General features: G+C 42.3%; 1 protein-coding gene across 1 annotated transcript in view; it reads right to left on the minus strand.

The window, feature by feature from the left end:
* Positions 1 to 3032: 3032 nt before the first annotated feature.
* LOC139412046 (piwi-like protein 2) overlaps positions 3033 to 26696 on the minus strand; it is a 35028-nt gene continuing 11364 nt past the window's right edge. Inside the window, exons 10-22 of the mRNA XM_071158833.1 lie at positions 25708 to 25896; positions 23838 to 23922; positions 23526 to 23618; positions 23114 to 23254; positions 14659 to 14772; positions 13974 to 14162; positions 13487 to 13588; positions 12544 to 12660; positions 11285 to 11373; positions 10824 to 10929; positions 4846 to 5099; positions 4306 to 4413; positions 3033 to 4097 (exon numbers count right to left, since the gene is read on the minus strand). Of these exons, the coding sequence (XP_071014934.1) occupies positions 3941 to 4097; positions 4306 to 4413; positions 4846 to 5099; positions 10824 to 10929; positions 11285 to 11373; positions 12544 to 12660; positions 13487 to 13588; positions 13974 to 14162; positions 14659 to 14772; positions 23114 to 23254; positions 23526 to 23618; positions 23838 to 23922; positions 25708 to 25896 (1744 nt within the window). The 3' untranslated portion in view covers positions 3033 to 3940. The remainder of the gene's footprint in view (positions 4098 to 4305; positions 4414 to 4845; positions 5100 to 10823; positions 10930 to 11284; positions 11374 to 12543; positions 12661 to 13486; positions 13589 to 13973; positions 14163 to 14658; positions 14773 to 23113; positions 23255 to 23525; positions 23619 to 23837; positions 23923 to 25707; positions 25897 to 26696) is intronic.

Raw genomic sequence — 26696 nt, forward strand, 5'->3', positions numbered from 1 at the left:
CGTCCTCCCCTTCCTCTGTACATGAACTAAATGCCTGCCTATCAATCTCCTGCCATCTCTGCAACATCACTGTCCATATCAGTCTTTTTTCCTCTGCCTTGGTCATTAAAACTACAACCTCAACATCCCCATTACTAAGTGCTTGTTTAGCCAGTACATCAACTGCCACATATCCTTCCACCCCCCCATGGGCTGGAACTGAAGTAAATCTTATCTGTACTCATTTGTCTAATCCTGCAATGGGTTTGTAGCACCTCATACAGCAGGTATTGTATGCTACGTGAGCTAAATGACTGGAGACTCACTGTACAGTAATCAGAGCAAATAACTACCCTGTCTGGTTTGACTTCCTCCACCCACTGCAAGGCCAACAGTATGGCCATCAGCTCTGCCGTATATACAACCAGATCATCTGTAATATGTTTCCTGACTGCCACACCACATTCCTGCACTACAAATTCTGACCAAGTGTTTCCTGTCCTTGGATCTTTTGAAACATCTGTGTAAATAGCCACAAAATTCTGATACAGTATCCAGACATCTCAAAAATCAGATGGATCAACACCCTATCTTTCTCTGTAGTCTCTCCAACACTTCTAGATCAACTACTGGAGGTGGAAGTAGCCATGGTGGATTTACAGGAATAGCTACAATTGGACTAAATTCCCTTCCATACAATCCCATCTCCTTTGCCTGGGTATTACCCACCCACCCAAAGCTTGTGTTCGGTCTTCGCTCATGTTCCCAGCATGCCTGTAAAATCCCTTTTGCAGGCTGAGACACCCCATGTCCCTGTAGGTTGACCCAATAATTCATTGCCAGCTGCTGTCTCCTAATCTGCAATGGCATTTCCCCCATCTCCACCGGGAGTGCAGATACTGGGGAGGTCCGAAACGCCCCACTACATATTCTAAGTCCTTGCCCCGTTATGACATCTAGTCTTTCCAATGAAGTCCGTGCTGTACTGCCATCGTCTCCAAGTTTTTCCTATATTACCTCAAGCATACCTCATCTCCCACCTTCCTCCTGCTAAAGAACACTGTCTGAGTTTACGCAACAGAGAACCTGAATTCCCACATGAATTCCCACCGCTCTACCTACATCACTTGTTTCCTTTACCTTCCTGACTATGGCACATTTCTTCCCCTCTTCCATAAGGCCCCATCTTCTGCAAATAACCTCCCAATATCCGTCCTTAACTGTGAGTAAACATAATTGAGAACATAGGACTAATCACGCTCCCTGCGGTGTAGTTATCCACCAGGTAGAGATGCCCGATAGAGACTTCCCCACCCTCACCTGGATAGACCTTCAAACAGGAAATCCTTTATCCAGTTGTACGTTCTTCCTCCTACCCTCATAATATCAAGCTTGGTTAAAACTCCTCCTTCCACATATCATATGCCTTTTCCACATCAAAATAGACAGCTACAACAGTCTCCTAGTTCACCTGAGCCTTTCTGACCTCTGATTCTAAGCAGAGAACTGGGTCCATAGTTCCCCCACTCTGATGTGATGATACTAGCTCTCCAGAATTAAGTTAAAAACCTCTTCATAATCATACGTTCCATAATCTTACATACATGTGATGTTAAAGCTACTGGCAGATAGCCTTGTTAGGTCCTTCCCTGGCTTCCGGATTGGTACCACTACTGTCTCCTTCCAACTGCCTGGTAGTTTCCCCTTCTCCCATACTCTGTTGTACAACACCAATACCTTATAAAGTGCATCATCACCAAGATGGGAAAACATAACATAGCACATCTCATCTTTCCCAGATGAAGTTAACCCAACCTTACCTTTTGGCCTTTTCACCTCTGCCATTGTAAATGGTGCATTCAACACATCATTTACATCCTCCTATCCAGCACGCACCTCTCTCGTTCTCTCTCTCCCCCTCCTCTGACAAATTTGCCTAGCTATGCACATGGACAAGTGCCTTCTCATCTGTTACTGCCACATCCTTCCCACTCGTCAACACTGGATAATCCCACTCCCTTCTGACCCCACTCATCCTCTTAATCCTCTTAATCATCCCCCACACTTCTCCCACAGGTGTCACCCTTCAAACGAAGCCAACATGACCTCTTTGTCTGACGAATAGTTCTCTTCACCAGAGACTGCTTATACTGAATCAGATGTTGGAAGTTATGTCCTTTTCAGTACTCTAAATGCCCTGTTCCTACTCCTCACCATTGCCCCACACTCCTCTGTCCACCACGGGACTGCTTTCCTCCTCCCTGAACTCTTAGGTATAGCTTCAGGAGCTTCCCCCACTAACGCTGTTCTCACCCAGTTATTCATACTATCCACATCCCCTCTCATATCCACCCGAGCCATCACCTTCTCATGCAGCTCCTGAAACTGATCTTACTTAGCCCTTACAAACACCCACATGCCTGCTCCATCCACTGACACCTCCGGCCTACTGTGCATACTATGGGGTATTGATCAATCCCTACGTCAACTCCTCCCATAGAGATTCATGCCATCGCACTAGATACCAGAGGTCCAAGGCAGACACTTTCCCTGTGGCAACATAAAGCCTGGTCCCTCAGCCATCATTCAGTCACACCAGATCTTCCATTCCTATCAGATTTTCCATCACATGGCCATTTCCATCCATCTGTTCCCCCCCCCCCCTCAGTGTTTGGGGCATTAAAATAACAAAAACAGCCCTTACAGTTCCTGTGACTTAATCATGCGTCCAGTTATGCAGTGACAGCTTCTCTCCTCCAGCTATGTATCTATCATCAGTCAGTATTATCTGTCAAAGTGAAAGACTTCCATGTTTTTGCTGGTAGCTTTCGAAGCAATAACCTTTCGGCATTATGGCAAATAACTTTGTTGATTGTTCTGGTCTGTGCCTAGTTACCTATACAACTACAGAGAAGGGACAGCACGTCTACTAGACTAAGTCAATTTCATTGAAAGCTTTCTGATCACTTGGACATGCAGCACAATTGGGGAATGGCCCCACAAAAAATTTAGAAAAAAAAGACAAGACTAACAACTTAAGAACACTTCCCATACACACACCAGTTTTATTTGCAACAGCAATGTATCTGGAGCAACAAAACAGAGGACAACACAAATAAAACCCACTATGGTTGTATTAAATTACAACAGACTTGAATTTCACACTATCACTTCACAAAAATAAAATCTCCTCTGGTCTCTGTGGGTCATGCAAACAGTGGAAAACTGGCTCTTTTTTGTTTTATAAACATTTGTTCCCATTCCTCAAAGCACTGAAAGCAGCTATATTTCTTAACTCTCAAACTGTTAGCCATGTAAAATGGAACCTCAGCAGCAGAGCGAAAGCTTGTGTCTGAGGGCATGCACAAGCTGATGTGTAGCAGTAATCAGTAGCCATAATCAGGATCTTTGACACAACCTTTAGTCAATACTTTCTTCATTCTCAAGTCAGTGTTTTCTGAACTCCCATAGCTAGTTACAGGGGGAACATTGGAATTTAGGAAATCCTTCATTATTAAATTAGCTACATGAAGTAGTCCAACAATCTATACGCCGCCATCTTAAGAGTATCATGGTCTTCTCTCATTGACAATGATGCTCTATAATGGCAGTGTATACCTTGTTGGATTACTTCATGTAGCAAAAATAGATTCAATTTAAAAACAGAGCATTGTTTCTAAATTCCAACATACAACCTGCAATAGGACACACAGTTTCTACGACAACAGTGCCTGGGGGTGGGGGGGTCTATGTCAGACACCATTAGAACACTGGCTGCTAAAAAAAAAAAAAATGCTTTTATCTGATCCAAAAGTCAATGTGAAAGCCTCCCCCTTTCTCATTTATTTTCCCCCTTCCATTTTTCTTCTTCTTCTTCACGGCTTTCTCTGTTGCGACATGTTAATTGTTGTGCAGACTGGTATGCTCCTTCTAAGAGGGGCTGAGGCTAAGGAGGCACACATTAGAGGAAGTACAGCTTGTCTGCCAGCTGGATAGCTGGCTCTGAGTGGAGGTACTGGCCTGACAGGAAGGCCAGTTTGTGGGCATACTTGCACGGCGCAGGCACTCGGATAGTCCCGGGCCAATTCCAGTACATGTGGCACATTTTGAAGGTCAGCCTAGAGTGAGACCAAGGGTTAGATTGTGTTATAACAAGGTTATATGTTAATGCTGCAAGAATGACAGGCTTTCATGTGACGCATCCACTCCACCCACCAACGTATAAAGTCAACAATAACTGAGTTATGTAAACTGGCAGATACTATTTGGCCCTTACTGCCAACTAGAGATTTATTGTGGCATAATTCACTGTACATCTAACATTACCTTTGCAAGTGGTCTGGGGAGAGGTTTGCTGTGTTGTAGACTGAGATGTAGTGTGTAGGCAGGCCACAGCCCTGTCGAACGTGATGCGCCATCAGGTAGAAGTCAACCCTGGGGAGAGAAATATAAATAATTTGATAAATGATGAAGCGTTACAAAACTGATGACCTAAGCCTTATTCTGTCCACTTCTCCACTGAAGTATGCACTTGTTCATTCCCCCCCATGGATAGGGTCAGAGGAGGAGAAAGGGGAAGAGAACCAGCATTGCGCTCCATTAAAGTGATACTTTTTATGCCTCTTGTGTCCAGAATGAATGAAGTTTGAGGTAGTTTCAAGACACAATGCCAACTAGCTTAAGTGCAATGACTAGAAGTCTATGGGTATATGCTAGTCATTGCGCTAATGCTAGTTAGCATTGGCTTACAAAACTACCTCTAACATAAAAATGGTATCCACAAGTTCATCTGATTCTGGGGAAGTAGATGAAGGGCCACATTGCCAAAATCCTGAAGTATCCCTTAAAGACAGAGCCAGGACTAACCATTCCCTGTTGGTAACTGTGTGGTCCAGGACAGTTCCTGGCGGAGGTGTTCCAAAGCGGTCTCCGGAGCAGGAGTACAGGTTGGTGCTGACACGTTTCTGTACCACGATGAAGGCGAGCTTGGGCTCATAGTTAGGGAACGTCTCAAAACACTTGAGCAGCTGAGGGATCTCATACAGCTCCACAGTCTTCAGCTGGCCGTCAGACACTCCGTCCCGATATACCACAATCTTCTCCGGGAAGTTATGGTTCACCTGGAAAAACATAAATCACGGCATATTTTTCACTAGCATATGGGTCTTTCTATAAAACTAGGATACTTGTGTGACATAAAACATTACTCTTCTGTCCTTGCATTTACGGAGGGCAAAGTTGTCTTTATATCATATATTAAGCATTAAATCAGTTAACCTCTCTGGGATTGGGGGCGGTATTTTCACATCCAGATGAAAAGCATGCCCAATAAGTTAAATTAGACATTGAACTTGTAAGAATCCTGGATCTAGCTGTCAGGACAGTTTTTTTGTAAAGAGATCCGGGAAATGCAGTAACATTTTGTGTCTTACTGAATGAAAATAGTTTCAACAAATCCAAAATAATAAATGCGATTGCAAAATCGAATGCCCCTAAATCAAAGAGTCGCCTTACCTTGCTTGATACTTAAAACCTAAAATCGATACTGTCATTAAAGTGGTTCTTCAATTATGCATAATACTTGTTGGATGTGCATTTGGTGTCCAGCTGATTAGTTACGCCGTGAAAATGGATGCAACAGTCCAAGTGCTGGAAAAATGTCCTGAAAAAATTTGATGCTTGAAAAGTTATTGTAATTATTGTAGACAAATAAGTTATCCTGTTCCCTTATAATTATGAGCATCCGTTTTTGTGAGAGACGTGCCCACCTTGGTTTGTTTCACACCGCTTCAATTGAGTGGCGTTGCGCTACTCTGTTGCGGTAAAAACCTGTGCTGTTATTATGAGGAAGACAACATCCAATGTTGGTTTCAACTTGGCTTTCCATACAAATCCTTCCATTAAGAAAGGTTTTTGGTCACTTTCTCATAAAAAAAGCGATGGCGAGATTCAAAATTGCTACCGCTATTCATGGCTTTATTATGTGTGCCTGTATCGGCCACATATGCGACAGAAAAATCCCCATGCATCCAACCTATTTAGTCAGGCCACATTCTCACTTATTTCAGAATATAATAATAGTTTTAATATTAATGCATTGGCAAGTAAATAATTCATTCTTAAAGTGGTAATGGCCTACTTTTTTATACTCTTTAGGGAGAGGGGTGGTTCTGGCTTACTGGTGCTCTTCCATGCTGTCCCTAGGAGGGGTGCGTCACTTGAGTGGTTGAGTCACTGACGTTATCTTCCTGTCTGGGTTGGTGCCCCCCTTGGGTTGTGCCGTGGCGGAGATCTTTGTGGGCTATACTCTGCTTTGTCTCAGGATGGTAAGTTGGTGGTTGAAGATATCCCTCTAGTGGTGTGGGGGCTGTGCTTCGGCAAAGTGGGTGGGGTTATATCCTGCCTGTTTGGCCCTGTCCGGGGGTATCATTGGATGGGGCCACAGTGTCTCCCAACCTCTCCTGTCTCAGCCTCCAGTACTTATGTTGCAGTAGTTTATGTGTCGGCGGGCTAGGGTCAGTCTTTTATTTCTGGAGTACTTCTCCGGTCTTATCCGGTGTCCTGTGTGAATTTAAGTATGCTCTCTCTAATTCTCTCTCGGAGGACCTGAGCCCTAGGACCATGCCTCAGGACTACCTGGAATGATGACTCCTTGCTGTCCCCAGTCCACATGGCCTTGCTGCTGCTCCAGTTTCAACTGTTCTGCCTGGTGCTATGGTACCCTGACCTGTTCACCGGACGTGCTACCTGTCCCAGACCTGCTGTTTTCAACTCTCTAGAGACAGCAGGAGCGGTAGAGATACTCTTAATGATCGGCTATGAAAAGCCAACTGACATTTACTCCTGGGGTGCTGACTTGTTGCACCCTCGACAACTACTGTGATTATTATTATTTGACCATGCTGGTCATTTATGAACATTTGAACATCTTGGCCATGTACTGTTATAATCTCCACTCGGCACAGCCAGAAGAGGACTGGCCATCCCTCATAGCCTGGTTCCTCTAGGTTTTTTCCTAGGTTTTAGCCTTTCTAGGGAGTTTTTCCTAGCCACCGTGCTTCTACACCACCTGGTTTCTGTACAGCACTTTGAGATATCAGCTGATGTAAGAAGGGCTATATAAATACATTAGATTCTATATTTAATAAGGCACGAGGAGGTGTGGTACATGGCCAATATACCACGGCTAAGGGCTGTTCTTATGCATGACACAAGACGTGCCTGGATACAGCCCTTAGCCGTGGTATATTGGCCATATGCCACAAATCCCTGAGGTGCCTTATTGCTATTATAAACTGGTTACCAACGCAATTAGAGCAAGAAAAATACATGTTTTGTCATACCTGTGGTATACGGTCTGGTATACCACAGCTGTCATCCAATCAGCATTCAGGGCGCAAACCACCCAGTTTATAATAGGCCCTATATGTACAATTATATAATTACATATAAATATAACATTATACAACAGGTGGGTCTAATCTTGATTGGTTAAAAACGGCATTCCAGGTATCTATTCCATAAGTTACCACCGGCTAAATCTATGACGTAAAAATCCTATTTACTCTGTTCCATCTGACTGCGCAATCCATTGTCTCATCAAACCAGCCAGGCAATTTATAAACTTGATCTCCACTATAAAAAAAAACATCTAGACATCATCTCAAACTAACATTTAGTTAGTACTAACATTCAATATACAAATTCGATCTCCAGCTGTCCCCATAGTAATGAACGTGTCAGGAGTTGGGATGAGACAGACCAGTCGAAATCATGAATCAGCTGGCATCATTTTTACAGATATAAGTAATGTAAATTGAAAAAAGGAAAAACGGAACGAAGTGCAGGTAGTTTGCTGTCTTTCCAGCTTCAGTTTGAAGTGTGTTAGCTGTGTTGTGGCTAGCTCCTCTAAACAACAGTGTCCTGACAAGTGAGCACATTTTCCATTGTTATGGATGTATCCAAAATAATGTCACTAAAAAACAGCTTACCCAAATGCAGCTACTTTGCTGTCATTCTGGCTGCACTTTTTGATGTGACTAAGTTAGCTGTAGTTGGCTAGCTAGCAAGCAATGGATAAGAACGTTGACAGCCAATATGGCAACGGAACATTTATAATGAACGACTGGGTCGCGTCCATAGATAAAGAGCAAAAAGACTGAACCATTATTTATTGAAAAGACCCATGCCCACTGCCAGTAAAAACTATTTTTATTTTACTGTAACTAGATTTGAGAACACACGTCAAAAGTTTTAGAACACCTAATCATTCAAGGGGTTCTCTTTATTTTGACTATTTTCTAAATTGTAGAATGACAGTGAACACATCAAAACTATGAAATAACACATATGGAATCATGCAGTAACCAACAATATTCTTCAAATTATCCACCCTTTGCCGTGACAGCTTTGCACACTCTTGGCATTCTCTCAACCAACTTCATGAGGTAGTCACCTGGAATGCATTTCAATTAACAGGTGTGCCTTCTTAACCTCTCTAGGGTATGTGGGACGCTAGCGTCCCATCTGGCCAACACCCAGTGAGGTTGCAGAGCGCCAAATTCAATTACAGAAATGCTCATTATAAAAATTCAGAAAACAAAACATATTTTACATAGGTTTAAAGATTAACTTCTTGTTAAACCAACCACAGTGTCTTATTTATAAAATGCTTTTCGGCGAAAGCATACCTAGCCCAGAACATACCTAGCCCAGAACATAGCCCGGATGACAAATTATTACAAACAGTAACCAGCCAAGCAGAAGCGTTACAAAACTCAGAAATAGAGATAAAATGAATCCCTTACCTTTGATGATCTTCATATGGTGTTAATCAGAAGACATTCATTTACTCAATAAATGTTCCTTTTGTTCGATGAAGTCTCGTTATATCCAAAAACTTCAGTTTTGTTAGAACTTTTTCTTCAGTAATCCACAAACTCAGTCAGTGACTCAAACTCAGTCAAAACAGTCAGACAAAAAAATCCAAATTGTATCCGTAAAGTTCATAGAAACATGTCAAACGATGTTTATATTCAACCCTCAGGTTGTTTTTTAACCTAAATGATCTATAATATTTCAACTGGACAATAACGTCGTCAATATAAAAGGTAAACAAGAAATGCACATGCGCCTGAAAAAAAACTCTGCGTCACGTTAGGGTCCTCTCGTTCAGATTGGACTTACTCCCTCATTTATAAGAATACAAGCCTGAAACAATTTCTAAAGACTGTTGACATCTAGTGGAAGGCATAAAAACTGCAAATGGAGTCCTAAGTCAATGGATACTGTAATGGCATTGAATAGAAATAACTACTTCCTGAATGGATTTTTCTCAGGTTTTCGCCTGCTAAATCAGTTCTGTTATACTCACAGACACTATTCTAACAGTTTTGGAAATTTTAGAGTGTTTTCTATCCAAATCTACCAGTTATATGCATATCATATCTTCCGGGTCCGAGTAGCAGGCCATTTAATTTGGGAATGCTTTTCATCCAAAATTCCAAATGCTGCCCCCTACCCTAGAGAGGTTAAAAGTTCATTTGTGGAATTTCTTTCCTTCTTAGTGCGTTTGAGCCAATCAGTTGTTTTGTGACAAGATAGGGGGGTATACAGAAGATAACCCTATTTGGTAAAAGACCAAGTCCATATTATGGCAAGAACAGCTCAAATAAGCAAAGAGAAATGACAGTCCATCATTACTTTAAGACATTAAGGTCAGTCAACACAGAATATTTCTAAAACTTTGAACGTTTCTTGAAGTGCAGTCACAAAAACCATCAAGCGCTATAATGAAACTGGCTCATGAGGACCGCCACAGGAAAGAAAGACCCAGAGTTACCGCTGCTGCAGAGGATAAGTTCATTAGAGTTACCAGCCTCAGAAATTCCAGACCAAATAAATGCTTCAAGTAACATACACATCTCAACATCAACTGTTCAGAGGAGACTGTGTGAATCAGACCTTCATGATCGAATTGCTGCAAAGAAACCATTACTAAAGGACACCAATAAGAAGACACTTGCTTGACCCAAGAAACACGAGCAATGGACATTAGACCGGTGTAAATGTGTCCTTTGGTCTGGAGTCCAAATTGGTCTTTGTGAGACACGGTGTGGGTGAACGGATGATCTCCGCATGTGTATTTCCCACCGTAAAGCATGGGAGGAGGTGGTGTTATGGTACTTTGCTGATGACATCGTCTGTGATTTATTTAGAATTCAAGGCACAATTAACCAGCATGGCTACCACAGCATTCTGAAGCGTTACGCCATCCCATTTGGTTTGGGCTTAGTGGGACTATCATTTGTTTTTCAACAGGACAATGACCCAACACACCTCCAGGCTGTGTAAGGGCTATTTGACCAAGAAGGAGAGTGATGGAGTGCTGCATCAGATGACCTGGCCTCCACAATCACCCTGACCTCAACGATATTGAGATGGTTTGGGATGAGTAGGACCGCAGAGTGAAGGAAAAGCAGCCAACAAGTGCTTAGCATATTTGGGAACTCATTCAAGACTGTTGGAAAAGCATTCCAAGTGAAGCTGGTTGAGAGAATGCCAAGAGTGTGCAAAGCTGTCATCAAGGCAAAGAGTGGCTATTTGAAGAATCGCAAATATAAAATATATTTTGATTTGCTTAACAAATTTTTGGTTACTACATGATTCCATTATTATTATTCTACAACGTAGAAAATAGTAAAGATAAAGAAAAACCTTTGAATGAGTAGGTGTTTAAAACCTTTGACCGGTAGTGTATATATATAAAAACAATCCCAGGCTGGGCTGAAAGGCCTTTAGTACACTGTGTTAAAAATAAATAAAAGGCCTATTTTAAAAGTCACCTCATAGTATTTCTGCAGTGCAGCCAGCAGACACACTCTGAACCCGTTGATGATCTCCTCGTTGGGCATCTGGAAGGTCACTCTGGAGTACCACCTAGTCAGCAGGCTGGGTGAGGAATAGGAGGAAATGTCATAGGTTGAATCCCAAATAACACCCTATATAGTGCACCCTTTGGGGCCTGGTAAATAGTAGTACACTACATAGGGTAGCCATCTAAACCCCAAAAGGCTAGGTCTGGCTCTGACTGCATGTGTGGGTACACAGAACCACGAGCCACTGTGGCCCCTCATCAGTTCAGATTTTTTGTTGCCCCCACTCCCATTAAATTTGCCCATCCCTGATATAGGGAATAGGGTGCCATTTGGGATACAACCATAATTACTCAGAAAAGCCATCAAGTAAGTTAACTTCATTCACTGATATGTTACTGTGCAGTGTGTCTTTTAGGGGGCGTGTTTACCTATTCAGGCTGGCGACGAAGCCCATGACTGATCTGTTCTTCTTGCTGGTGTCGTGATGGACGTCCACTCCAATCACCATCAGATGTTTCTGTTAAAATGTAAAGCAAAGACAGGCGCTAAAAACACTAAACTAAAACAGGAAATCTAACAGCTGGATAAATCCATTTGAATTCAATCACTTATTGACAACCCCCCTTCTGTTTAATAGAAAAACAACCAAATTAGATGTTCTAAGTCCACAACAACGCTTAAACCACCTCAAGAGACCACTTTTGAGGTTCAGGTTGAGAAATGTAGATTTTGGGGTGTAGTTACCCTTTAAATCAACTGCACATCAGCCAGAGACCATTGTTTGGTTAGCATTGTTACTGATGTTTCTGTAGCGCTCATGTGATTGCAGAATTTGCTAAACAAATGGCCAATGGATCGATGCAAATAATCATGATATCCTTCTGCCAGGTGGGCATAGGCTAATTCGTAGTTAACATTTAATTGAGAAGGTTTAGGGAAAGCCTTTCGATCTACCAGAAGACGGTTGTCATTCAGTTAGCATCATCGCTAACAGCAACACAAAGTGGTAGACAAACGCACACAGGGGCATTCCTGTGCAGTCAGAGCCAGGGCATTCCTGTGCTGTTGCCTCCTCAGAAAGTTGAAAGAAAATATAAATCACTGGTGCATATTATTCATGTTTTATGATAATACATTCAATACATTTGGAATATTTTGACTTCCGTTTTAATGTCTGGATTCCATCCACGTTTTCCGCAACAAGAATTTTATAGGGTCCTACAACCTGTAGCTGTCGATGGCAACACACAATCCTGGTCACATCTCTCCTCCGGTCCCCCCTCCAAAAGAGTAAAATGAGGGGCCCTGCCTTTACCAGAACCGTGAGTTGCAAGTACATTTTTTAAACAGCTGACTTGACAAAAATAAAACCTCTTACCTCTTCAGACTGCTTACTGAGAAAGTAATTTTGCATTATAAACTCTACTTGTTTTATATTATCCCCTTGGCATTTGTGTGTCACTTTCTTTGTGGGTAAATTGGTGTTCATTTTGTACATTACACTATAAAATAAGGTATTTGTGACTTGTTCTGAATTCCTGATTGTGTCTCGCTTTATCTTATGCAAAGCTACAATTCTGACTTGCATGTCTCACTGTCTCCATCTAGTGGACACATAGCATCCCTACACCCAAACATTGTCGACATCAGCCAAAATCTTACCAGTAGAGAAAAATATATCACTAACCAGAGGGACATTCACAGTCCACAGCTCTCCTCCCAGTTTGCAGTTCATCTGCAGCAGGATTTTCTGGGCTACACTCCTCAGCTTTTGGGGTTGGGAGATGGTCCGGACGTTAATGGCCTACAAAGCCAAAGAAATATACATTTTAGATTAACCTTTGCTTTAGGTAGTTGATAAACCTTTTGGTTCCTTGCCTCTTTCCCTGAAACTTACACCTTTAGTATTCACAGATCTTATAGGACCTGAGTTACAGTGGTGTAAAGTAGCCCTCCCTAAGCAGTTTTTATGGGTCTCTCGACTTTACATTTATATAACTTTTGCTTTTACTTCACACTTAAAGAAAATAATGTACTATATACTCTATACACTTTCCCCTGACACCCAGAAGTACTCGTTAGATTTTGATGCTTAGCAGGACAGGATAATTAACTCACTTATTAAGAGAACAACCCTGGTCATCCATACTGCATGTGATTTGGCGGACTCAGCAAACACACATGCGTCGTCTGTAAATTATGCCTGAGTGTTGGGAGTTTGCCACTGGCTATCCGTACATTAAAAAAATAGATATATATTGCCGTCTGGTTTGTTTAATATAAGGAACTTGAAATGATGCATACGTTACTTTTGATATTTAAGCATATTTTAGCAATTACATTTACTTATGATACTTAAGTATATTTAAAACCAAATAATTAGACTTTTACTTACGTAGTATTTTACTGGGTGAGTTTTACTTGAGTTATTTCCAATTAAGGTATCTTTACTTTTTCTCAACTTTGACAACTTTTTCTACCACTGCCGAGGTGTAGGTTAAGAAAAACAGTGCTGGCACCTAGCCATGTTATTTGTACATTTACTGTATGTTGTGTGTTTGATGCAGAGTGGACAATCCTGGCTAAATGAAGATCAATAGTGAATTGTCTGGAGGTGTGGCAGAGTTAACCTGAGAGGGCACGGGACTCTGGACGCAGCACAGCTTCTTGATGGCACTGTAGAGGTCGTCTCTGTTGCCTGTCATGATGCACACTACCAACTGCACATTGGGCTGAAAAATGGGCCACGGTAAAAATAATAGATTCATAATTAATAGGATTTATATAGCGCTTTTCCACATCAAAGCGCTTTAGAATGAAAGGACAAATCTCCCTACCACCAGTGTTTATGTATTACTGATGTGAATAACAAACAGCATCATAGAAATAACCACAAAGTTGAGATACATTCGAGAAACAAACTAACTTCCACATTTTTACTAGTCAAATGTTTGAAGTAGGCTCAAAGGTTTGGGGTGTAAGAGGGGTTGGGAAGATATTCAGAACATTTATACTGTATTTCTCTTCATGGCCTACAAAGCTTCTGAGTAATAACAACAATTGATCACAAAAAAAGACTGTTCTAAGGTGCTCAGAGGCAGTAGTGTCATGTCCTACCTCACTAGTAAGCTGGGAGTGGATGCTCTTGATGTAGGTCTCGGTGCGGTCGTCCTTCAGCTCCACGCGGATGGGCCGATCCAGCCTCAGGCCCATAGGTCCGGCCACCTTCCCAAAGCAGGACACTAGCTCCTCGGCCTGCTCAGCACAACGTCGAGGATAGAAAATGGCCCAGCAGTTCATGGGGATCTGAGAGAAAAAACAGAACAGGCCAGAGAAAGTGTGAGCCTGAAATGGCATTATTCCCTATATTTTTTTATTTGACCTTTATTTAACTAGGCAAGTCTAGGCAAGTCTAGGCTATTAAGAACAAATTCTTATTTTCAATTACGGCCTAGGAACAGTGGGTTAACTGCTGGTTCAGGGGCAGAACGACAGATTTTTACCTTGTCAGCTCAGGGATTTGAACTTGCAACCTTTCGGTTACTAGTCCAACACTCTAACCACTAGGCTACCCTGCCGCCCCATATAGTGCACTATGATTGGCCAAAGCCAGGCTGATTTCTTGATTCCTCAGTTTATTTTTCTTCAACTAAATCAAAACATTTAAAGTAACTGCGTAGGAGACTGAAATCCTTAAATCAAAACTAAAACAGACTGCAATACAGACACAAATTATAGTAAGCTAGTCATTCCCCTGACATCATTAGTGTGCTGTACTTGACCCTTTGACCGTGAGACTCACACAACTGATAGAAGCATCCCTGATAACCTCCCTGGACCAGCTGACATCAGCTCCGGTGACAAAGGACACTGACTGCAGACAGATGGTCTCCAGAGGCAGAATTCTTCCTATAGTCTGGAGGGAACAGAGAATAGTTCAAGTTAGCGTGTGTGTGTGTAAAAGAAATAGGCCCCCCGACCCCCCATTTTTGCCAAACAAGCTCTATTTTGGTGGCCTCTGCTCATTCTGATGCTAGATTGTAGTCCAGCAACTATCACGAAATAACACTGATCACATTTTTTCACACTTTTACAGTTATTTTAAAATCAGCTCTTGTACAATATGATATAAAACACAGGGAAAATGTATTTGACTGCACTGTGCATTTAAATAATCCTGTAAGAGTCTGCTGACTTCCACAGGCTTTTAAGAGGCATTTTCTCAGCTATCTGAAATCCAGGTAAAATCAATAGTCTTTGAAAATCCCAGATAAGTATCATTAGAACCATTCAATCCATTTTCTTTTATCATATTTTGAACCACTCTTGACTAGCCTACCTATTGTTCCTGTAGTGAGGAGAATTCACCATCTTCAAATGTTTTCAACAATAATTGTTAAAAAGCATACCAGTATGCAAATTAGGAAGCCAAATGAACGTCTTACCGATGCGATTCGGTAGGCTACTGACGAGTTACTCACTTAAAAATGCCACTGTCTGGCAAATCCTGATGGACTGCATATCGGAAATACAAATGAGATCTTTGGTTAACTTGCACCAATGCGATACCTTGGACATAACTACGTTACCGGGCCAGTTGCCCAAAAAAAATCTACTGGCCCGAACATCACTTTCACTGGCCCAGACATGGTATAGTTCTTAAATGCATTGGGGTCATGCAGGACCTATAGCATGCTTTCGCTCTATATTCAGCTATTAATAGGCTATATTTGGTTATTATGATATGTATTAAGATGCTATGTAATAATTTAGCAATACAAGTATACTCTATTCTTTAGAATTACGTTGTATTAATTGCATACATTTTTGCTTCAAAAGCATGTCATTTTGAGAAGATTTGAAAATAGAACACTGCCTCTAAGACAAACATTCCAAAATAGATATCTACATGGCTACAGTAGGCTAGCCAATACTAATGCTAGGCATCTTTTTGTAGTTTTATTTTTGCAGACTATCCACAGTAGCCATCATATTGCTAGTATGTTCACTATTGAAGGTTTACTTCTGTAAATCACTTTCCCTAAAATAAATAAGCTCAGTGAGTAGATTTATGGGGCGCTTTTTTGCTCAAGACAGCTTGCATGTGTGAAGGCATCAACATGTATGCTCAGGTATTTGGGACTCGCGGGAGCGTGGTGGTGCTTGAATGAACGGTCATTAATTTTGCTCAAATACAAATAGCATGACTTTTTGTCTGAAGAGAATTGAAAAGTTGCCTTTTAATTTAAGTGGAAAAAGTAGCCAGCTGAAAATGAGTCCGTAATCGGCTGTATAGCCGACAGCCGGTGCTAGTGGAAAACACCATCTTGCTTATCAACTGAGATTTACTCCTGGGAATTGCTTTTATTACTTGACTACTTTTTATAGTTACACAAAGAAAGGTCTGTGAGCCTGTATGCATAAAACGTCTCCAGCGTGGGGAAAAGTAAAACCGGAGAGTAGTGGATATATACTACCGTGGTTAAGGAGTCAGGGTAAGAGCTCTGTATAAACATTCTTTACCCTTGAGTCTGATTAACTCACCAGGTATTTTAGGAGACTTTTTAACCTATTAAGAGCTATTCTAACCCATTAGGAGATGCAAGCAGGTCACTGCAAATTGATAATCAACTGAGATTCACCCCTGGGAATTGCTTTTAATTACTTAACTTTTAAAAGCAGGTTTTAGACAATTTATGATATGCTCTTGTGGGTAAACATTAAGGGAGAAGCTGTTTGTCCCCAAGATGAAAATCAGGGTGGGGACTGGATCCGTCTATGTCCAAAATTACTCTGATTGGCCAGATGGTGGTGCTATAACAAGCGATTGAAAATGCTAAATCTGAAAGGTCACGCCCGAAATGCTGTTTGACCTAAAGTCATGAAATTCGATACATAGGTCCCTCTCCTCACAAGGAACACGTTTTCCTCAGGGTCCCATAAGGTGCGAAATGATGGAATTGAAAAAGTTTTTTTTTTAAAACACACTTAAAACACTACTCCTATGGCACCGAATGATCAATCTGCACGAAACTTGATGTGGCATCTATGGACAAAGGTCTCAATGTAATCCTCGCCAGGCTAGTACCTAAAACAGCATGAGTGTGGTCTGGCACATAAATCAGTCAAGGATATTTGTACTAAAACAACATTTGGTACACAAGTTGCAAACACTGTCAAGACTCAACATATGCAAAAAACATTCATATCGACAACACGGTGGTGTTATAACAGGCACACGCTTATATCTCTTGATCTGTTTTATTCAGTGAGATGAAATATGGCACACGTGCTCAGGGATATAAGTCTAGCTGACCATTGCAATCTCAGACACCACTGGCCCGATTTTGACGAAAGTTGGGTCTTGCCATAGAGATCCACCATTTACAAAATTACACTGATTGGCCCAAGGGGGGCGCTACATCATTCATGGAGGACAACAACGTTTAAATGTTGCCCTGTTTTTCACAGTTCTAAGTTGTTTTTCGAAGGCTAAACTCAGCTTCAACGTGGACCCTGGGAGCTGTGCTGGGAACCTTTCTGCATACAGGACAAGCCCAATAGACCTAACCATAGCAAGTGATTAAGGACCAGAATAACTTCATTACATTTCATAGTAATCATAAACTGTGAATTTAATTTAACACAAGACTGACCTCTTGTCCATTTACCGTCCAGGGATTTCACTAACGACGATCCAGTACCCGGCCATTTTTGAAAAATGTGTGATTGAGAATGTTGTCCATTATGTAATGAGCTGTGTGGAGTCTCACCACTAGGGTGACCACATTTAAAATACCCAAAAGCGTGACAACAAGATGATTTTGCGGGACATTGCGGGTCAGTGTAGTAGATGGTGTTAAAGTATATAGCCTCCCTATATTTTGTTTCAATCAAAGCATATTCTGCCTAGTGGTCCGTACTGTTGAGTTTTGGCCACATTACATACATTTTCTAAAATAGTATAAGAAATGTGGTGGTGTTTTTGGGTTAACAGTGACGTTATACCAAGGCATAAAATGAACATCTGCCAAATGTGGGTAGGTTTAGTTATTGGCGGGTAAGAGAGTCTATTTCACCAGCCACGTTGGTGGGTGGTCAATTTGCAGGGCTCTACATTGAGAGCATTACATTCGCAAATAAAAATTGTCAAAAGTATGAGCACGTGCGAGTAGCTGTTTAAGTATTCCTGCCCTTTTGTTTCATAGCTGCTAATTGCACAAAGAAATACAAATCCTTTCTCATCTCGAGCATAAACTGCCTTGCATAGGAGATGTGTGCAATGAGTGGTGATAATCATTTTGAGGCACTGGCACATGCATAAAAGTTGGTCTAGTTTACTTGACAGTCTACTAAGTGAGACTTTGTCCTCATTATTTTTTGGGGCTTTTTAGATTGTTCACAATTTCAGTTGTTTTTCAAACGTTGGAGTCGACTGCATCAGTTGATAGCGAACAGACATCCTAATCAGATTCCAAATCTCACACAAACAGACTCCAGTGGCAACGTTAAGAAGGTAACCTCCCGGCCTTAAAGGGGCATCTGAATATTGATATTTTGATTATTAAAAAGACTCCGGTCACAAAAAAATGAAATTAAGCATTACACTACATTACTTCTTACTAACACATTTCTTGTTTACGAAAGCATGCTCATCTGTTTTTTTTGTACTTAACTATGAAAAAATATTTTAGCTGGTAAAAAAATCTGAGTGGCTGGTAGATTTTAAAAAATCTACTTAGACTTAAAACAGGATTGAATGAAGTAGAAGCAAATATGTTGAAAGAGCAAATAATGAGCACGAGAGCTTCGCAAGTTTGACGAAATTACTGTATATCTTCAGAAGCAGATTTTTTTTTATAGTAGTTAAGCCTGTCTTCACCAAGTTTAGCTGGAATTTAGCCCGAAAGGATTAGAGAAATATGATTGGTTGACGAACAGCTCATTACAAGATCATGGGCATTCATATGGAGTTGGTCCCCCCTTTGCTGCTATAATAGCCGCCACTCTTCTGGAAAGGCTTTCCACAACATGTTGTAACATTGCTGCAGGGACTTGCTTCCATTCAGCCACAAAAACATTAGTGAGGTCGGGCACTGATGTTGGGCGATTAGGCCTGGCACACAGTCGGTGTTCCAATTTATCCCAAAGGTGTTCGATAGGGTTGAAGTCAAGGCTCTATGCAGTCCAGTCAAGTTCATCCACACCGATCTCGACAAACCATTTCTGTATGGACCTCGCTTTGTGCACAGGGGCATTGTCTTGCTGAAACAGGAAAGGGCCTCCTCCTCCACCAAACGTTACTGTGGGCAGTAGACATTCAGGCAGGTAGCGTTCTCCTGGAATCTGTCAAACCCAGATTCATCATTCGAACTGCATTGCGCCTGGTGATCTTAGGCTTGTGTGCGGCAGCTTGGCCATGGAAACCAATTTCATTAAGCTTCCGACAGTTCTTGTGCTGACGTTGCTTCAAGGCAATTTGGAACTCGGTAGTTAGTGTTGCAACTGAAGAAAGACCATTTTTACACACTATGTGCTTCAGCATTCTGTGAGCTTATGTGGCCTACCACTTCGCGGCTGAGCCGTTGATGTTTCCACTTCACATTAACAGCACTTACAGTTGACAGGGAGACCGCTCTAGCAGTGCAGAGATTTTACGAACTGACTTGTTGGAAAGATGGCAATGGTTTGTCTATGGAGATTGCATGGCTGTGTGCTCAATTTTATACACCTGTCAGCAATGAAACAGCCAAATCCACTAATTTGAAGGGCTGTCCACACACATCTGTATATATAGTGTATGTTTTCATAAACGCAACGTGACTGCAAAAGACGGGTAGGATTGTCTGACTGAAATATGGACCTTTTTGGACCTTTTTTCTCTCCAAATTCGTGGTGTATGAATTGATTGCAACAAAAAATAAAAAAATCACCTTAATTTAAATAGGGCATGGTGGCAAAGTAATTACAATTTAGCAATTAAACACTGGTGTGATAGATGTGCAGAAGATGAAAGCGTAATTAGAGATAGGGGGGTGCAAAGGAGCAAAACATTTTTTTTTAGAACAATATGGGATGAGGTAGTTGGATGGGCTATTTACAGATGGGCTTTGTACAGGTGCAATGATCTGTGAGCTGCTCTGACGGCTGGTGCTTAAAGTTAGAGAGGGAGATATGAGACTCCAGCTTCAGTGATTTTTGCAATTCATTCCAGTCATTGGCAGCAGAGAACTGGAAGGAAAGGCGGCCAAAGGAGGAATTGGCTTTGGGGGTGACCAGTGAAATGTACCTGCTGGAGCGAGTGCTACGGGTGGGTGCTGCTATGGTGACCAGTGAGCTGAGATAAGGCGGGGCTTTACCTAGCAAAGACTTATAGATGACCTGGAGCCAGTGGGTTTGGCGACGAATATGAAGCGAGGGCCAGCCAACGAGAGCACACAGATCACAGTGGTGGGTAGTGTATGGGGCTTTGGTGACAAAACAGATGGCACTGTGATAGACTGCATCCAATTTATTGAGTAGGGTATTGGAGGCTATTTTGTAAATGACATCGCCGAAGTCGAGGATTGGTAGGATGGTCAGTTTTACAAAGGTATGTTTGGGGACCAGTGAAGGATGCTTTGTTACAAAATAGGAAGCCAATTCTAGATTTAACTTTGGATTGGAGATGTTTGATGTAAGTCTAGAAGGAGAGTTTACAGTCTAACCAGACACCTAGTTATTTGTAGTTGTCCACATATTCTAAGTCAGAGCCGTCCAGAGTAGTGATGTTGGACTGGCGGGCAGGTGCCCGGCAGAGATCGGTTTAAGAGCATGCATTTATATTTAAGAGCAGTTGGAGGCCACGGAAGGAGAGTTGTATGGCATTGAAGCTCGCCTGGAGGGTTGTTAACACAGTGTCCAAAGAAGGGCCAGAAGTATACAGAATGGTGTCATCTGCGTAGGTGGATCAGAGACTCACCAGCAGCAAGAGCGACATCATTGATGAATACAGAGAAGAGAGTAGGTCGAAGAATAGAACCCTGTGGCACCCCCATAGAGACTGCCAGAGGCCCGGAAAACAGACCCTCCGATTTGACACACTGAACTCTATCAGAGAAGTAGTTGGTGAACCAGACGAGGCAATCATTTGAGAAACCAAGGCTGTCGAGTCTGCCGGTGAGGATGTGGTGATTGACAGAGTCGAAAGCCTTGGCCAGGTCAATGAATACGGCTGCACAGCATTGTTTTATCGATGACGGTTAAGATATCGTTTAGGACCTTGAGCGTGACTGAGGTGCACCCATGACCAGCTCGTAAAAGAGATTGCATAGAGGAGAAGGTACGGTGGGATTCGAAATGGTTGGTGATCCGTTTGTTAACCTCTTGGATCTCTAGGGGCGCTATTTCATTTTTGGATAAAAAACGTTCCCGTTTTAAGCGCAATATTTTGTCACGAAAAGATGCTCGACTATGCATATTATTGACCGTTTTGGAAAGAAAACACTCTGAAGTTTCACAATCTGCAAAGATATTGTCTGTAAGTGCACCAGAACTCATTCTACAGGCGAAACCAAGATGATACGTCAACCAGGAAATGAGCAGAATCTCTGAAGCTCTGTTTTCCATTGTCTCCTTATATGGCTGTGATTGCGCAAGGAATGAGCCTACACTTTCTGTCGTTGCCCCAAGGTGTTTGCAGCATTGTGACGTATTTGTAGGCATATCATTGAGACTACATAAGAGACTACATTTTCCAAGTGTCCGCCTGGTGTCCCTGCGTCGAAATTGGAGCGCAAAGCCAGGTGCAATTATTTTTCCATTTGAGAGCAAGGAGAAACCAGGCTTCCACGAAGGATATATCATTGAAGAGATATGTGGAAAAACACCTTGAGGATTGATTCTAAACCACGTTTGCCATGTTTCAGTCGATATTATGGAGTTCATTTGGAAAAAAGTTTGCGTTTTGAGGGCTGAATTTCGTTTTTTAAATTTTTTTTTTTTTTTTTTTTTGGTAGCCAAATGTGATGTACAAAACTGAGCTATTTCTAATACACAAAGAATATTTTTGGAAAAACTGAGCATCTGCTATCTAACTGAGAGTCTCCTCATTGAAAACATCAGAAGTTCTTCAAAGGTAAGTTATTTTATTTGAAGGCTTTACTTGTTTTTGTGATAGTTGACTGCTAAATGCTAACGCTAATGCTAACGCTAAATGCTACGCTAGCTAGCTACTGTTACACAAATGATTGTTTTCCTATGGTTGAAAAGCATATTTTGAAAATCTGAGATGACAGTGTTGTTAACAAAAGGCTAAGCTTGAGAGATAGCATATTTATTTCATTTTATTTGCGATTTTCATGAATAGTTAACGTTGCGTTATGGTAATGAGCTTAGGTCTATAAATAGAATCCCGGATCCGGGCTTGGTCGTCGCAACAGGTTAACTTGGCTTTCGCAGACCTTAGAAAGGCAGGGTAGGATAGATAGAGGTCTAATAATTTGGGTCTAAAGTGTCACCCCCTTTGAAGAGGGGGATGACCGCGGCAGCTTTCAATCTTAGAGATCTCAGACATTACGAAAGAGAGGTTGAACAGGCTAGTAATAGGGGTTGCAACAATTGCGGCAGATAATTTTAGAAAGAGAGGGTCCAGATTGTCTAGCCCAGCTGACTTGTAGGGATCCAGATTTTGCAACTATTTCAGAACATCAGCTATCTGGATTTGGATGAAAGAGAAATGGGGAAGGCATGGGCAAGTTGCTGTGAGGACATGCTTGTTGGTCGCCGGACAAAGGGCCAAAATGTGGGACTGTCCCGTATAATCCGGGAATGTGGTCACCCTACTCACCACTAGGCTTGGGCGGTATACCGTATACTGGGGTATTTTGAAATACCGCCAAATAAATTATCTCCAGCTCAGGGCTCCAGCTATGCACTTGGTTTGCTAACTTACTAGGTAAGCAGCTAGCATGCCAGATCAAGCTTCTTGGTTACAGCAGAGATAAATAATCCCCTCCTGGATCAAGATTCCTGATGACTTATTCTTTTTTGTGCTGTTGTTTTTTTTCTCATTGGAAAGAAATAGCACCTCTTGTGTACACTGCCGTATACCCCAGTATGGTTCAGGAACGGTAAGAAAATCTGAATACCGCCCCAACCTACTCACCACCAGATAAATAAATGTTAATTGTGTCTTTCTATGTACGACTTTAGCTACACAACAAATTTGTCTCCGAGATAAATGATATGTATTGTTTGATTGTGCAGTGTATACTCACCACCAGGATGTCTTGACTGATCTCCAGCCCCCAGCGTGCCAGTTCTGTCTGGGCCTCTGGGTTGGTGTTGATGTTCTTCAGGAGCTGCTTCAGGGAGTGAGTGTGCTGCTCACTACTCACATTGATGTGCATCGTCAAGTCCTGGGACGGTAAAACCGGCACTTTCAGAATCTATACAGTACTAGACTTTCCGCCCCAGTGTTACTATGTGACGTTTCTGGGTACAAATATAATTTTCCCCCCCTATTCAATTGATTTCATTGCGCCAGGAAAACTAAAGCAAGCGCAGCTAAAGTCTTTGATAGCAATAGTAACCAGCCAATTTTTCTATCAAATCACTGTGTTGCCTTCATGTACAGTGGATGTCATAGAACACTCCCCAGGGAGAATTCATTGCCGACAATGACTTTACCTTCATGGCGCGGAAGTCCTTTCTCATTTTGTCAGGGATTCCAGTCATAAAGGAGAGCTCTGGCAGAAGCAGGATCTCGCCGGTTATGACTTGCTGTAAGACAAAAACACACAATTAAATATAATGTATATTGTATTTTATGGAGAAAATGGCTCCAACTCAAAAACTCAAATGACTATCTACAAAGCATGTGTGACAGTAGAACATAAAGACGTAATGAATGCAAACTGAAGCCACAAGGTGTAATTTTGTTACAAGGATACAGACAAGTACTTTGTTACAGGGTAGTTGGGTGTGTGAGGAAAGTTTTACCTTTCCCCCAGGCTTGGACCTTTCTTTGGGTCGATGGATAAGCATGGGTTGGTCCATCTCTTTTATGGTGATGCCATAGTTTTTGCTGTTCAGATTATAGGAAAAAAGTTCAAATAGACAGGTTTTCCCGTTTAGCAGCAGTGGCCACCGCTGCAAAAAAATATGGAATTTTCTTCATACACTGCTCAAAAAATTAAAGGGAACACTAAAATAACACATCCTAGATCTGAATGAATGAAATATTCTTATTAAATACTTTTTTCTTTACATAGTTGAATGTGCTGACAACAAAATCACCCAAAAATGATCAATGGAAATCAAATTTATCAACCCATGGAGGTCTGGATTTGGAGTCACACTCAAAATTAAAGTGGAAAACCACACTACAGGCTGATCCAACTTTGATGTAATGTCCTTAAAACAAGTCAAAAATGAGGCTCAGTAGTGTGTGTGGCCTCCACGTGCCTGTATGACCTCCCTACAACGCCTGGGCATCCTCCTGATGAGGTGGCGGATGGTCTCCTGAGGGATCTCCTCCCAGACCTGGACTAAAGCATCCGCCAACTCCTGGACAGTCTGTGGTGCAACATGGCGTTGGTGGATGGAGCGAGACATGATGTCCCAGATGTGCTCAATTGGATTCAGGTCTGGCGAACGGGCAGGCCAGTCCATAGCATCAATGCCTTCCTCTTTCAGGAACTGCTGACACACGCCAGCCACATGAGGTCTAGCATTGTCTTGCATTAGGAGGAACTCAGGGCCAACCGCACCAGCATATGGTCTCACAAGGGGTCTGAGGATCTCATCTCGGTACCTAATGGCAGTCAGGCTACCTCTGGCGAGCACATGGAGGGCTATGCAGCCCTCCAAAGAAATGCCACCCCACACCATGACTGACCCACTGCCAAACCGGTCATGCTGGAGGATGTTGCAGGCAGTAGAACGTTCTCCAGACTCTGTCACGTCTGTCACGTGCTCAGTGTGAACCTGCTTGCATCTGTGAAGAGCACAGGGCGCCAGTGGCGAATATGCCAATCTTCGTGTTCTCTGGCAAATGCCAAACGTCCTGCACGGTGTTGGGCTGTATGCACAACCCCCACCTGTGGACATCGGGCCCTCATACCACCCTCATGGAGTCTGTTTCTGACAGTTTGAGCAGACACATGCACATTTGTGGCCTGCTGGAGGTCATTTTACAGGGCTCTTGCAGTGCTCCTCCTTGCACAAAGGCGGAGGTAGCGGTCCTGCTGCTGGGTTGTTGCCCTCCTACGGCCTCCTCCACGTCTCCTGATGTACTGGCCTGTCTCCTGGTAGCGCCTCCATGCTTTGGACACTACGCTGACAGACACAGCAAACCTTCTTGCCACAGCTTGCATTGATGCGCCATCCTGGATGAGCTGCACTACCTGAGCCACTTGTGTGGGTTGTCTCATGCTACCACTAGAGTGAAAGCACCGCCAGCATTCAAAAGTGACCTAAACATCAGCCAGGAAGCATAGGAACTGAGAAGTGGTCTGGTCACCACTAGCAGAACCACTCCTTTATTGGGGGTGTCTTGCTAAATGCCTATAATTCCCACCTGTTGTCTATTCCATTTGCACAACAGCATGTGAAATGTATTGTCAATCAGTGTTGCTTCCTAAGTGGACAGTTTGATTTCACAGAAGTGTGATTGACTTGGAGTTACATTGTGTTGTTTAAGTGTTCCCTTTATTTTTTTGAGCAGTGTACACACACATTCCTGCCGAGGCGCTTTTAAATGGATAGTTGTTGGCTCAATGACTGGAAGTCTATGGGAACAGATAGCATGCTATTGCGCTAACGCTAGAGGAACTCTACATAACAAATGCACACAATTCTCCAGCCTTACCTGTAGTACTCGACGAAAGTGGTCGTTGAGCCGTCGGCCATGGTGAAGGTGTCTTTGGGGGACTTGCCCCACTCAATGTCGTCGATGCGGTAGGTGCGGTTGTTGTATCGGGTGATGACAATGCTGCCTATCAGCTCTTTGGTGCACTCATCCTGAAAGCTCTCCCTGCTTTGCTGGTAGATCACGTTCCTGGATGGGAGAGGGGTCAAAAGGTCAAAGGTTACCAATCAGGGCCCCACAACTCACCCCAATTTGGCCTGAAAATCACCCCATTTATACTCTGCATGTCATTCCATTTAAAACCTCAAAGTAAAAAGAACGAAAGAAAAAAACAAGGGAATAACACTCGCACTTGTCTTTTTATTCTACCACTGACTTTGCTGATAAATACTTTTGAGGAAAAATGTACTCACTATGTGGTTGTCTCACCTAGTTACCTAAAGATGAATGCACTAAGTCGCTCTGAAAAATGTGTTCCTTGCATGTGGCCCCTTAGTGCCCTAGCCTTGACATAACCCCGCAGTCTCAAGTCCCTGAGATAGTATGTCTCAACCACTTTAAAACGGTGTCCAAACCTCTATGAGCAGGCAGATTTACTTTCCGTGAAAGCTTGTTGATGTGTGTGGAAATATACAGTTGAAGTCGGAAGTTTACATACACTTAGGTTTGAGTCATTAAAACTAGTTTTTCAACCACTCCACAAATTTTGTGTTAACAAACTATAGTTTAGGCAAGTCGGTTAGGACATCTACTTTGTGCATGACACAATTTTTCCAACAATTGTTTACAGACAGAATATTTCACTGAATCACAATTCAAGTGGGTCCACGTTTACATACACTAAGTTGACTGTGCCTTTAAACAGCTTGGAAAATTCCAGAAAATGTCATGGCTTTAGAAGCTTCTGATAGGCTAATTAACATAATTTGAGTAAATTGGAGGTGTACCTGTGGATGTATTTCAAGGCGTACCTTCAAACCCAGTGCCTC

Source organism: Oncorhynchus clarkii, chromosome 6, assembly GCF_045791955.1.
Source record: "Oncorhynchus clarkii lewisi isolate Uvic-CL-2024 chromosome 6, UVic_Ocla_1.0, whole genome shotgun sequence".
Taxonomy (NCBI): Eukaryota; Metazoa; Chordata; class Actinopteri; order Salmoniformes; family Salmonidae; genus Oncorhynchus; species Oncorhynchus clarkii.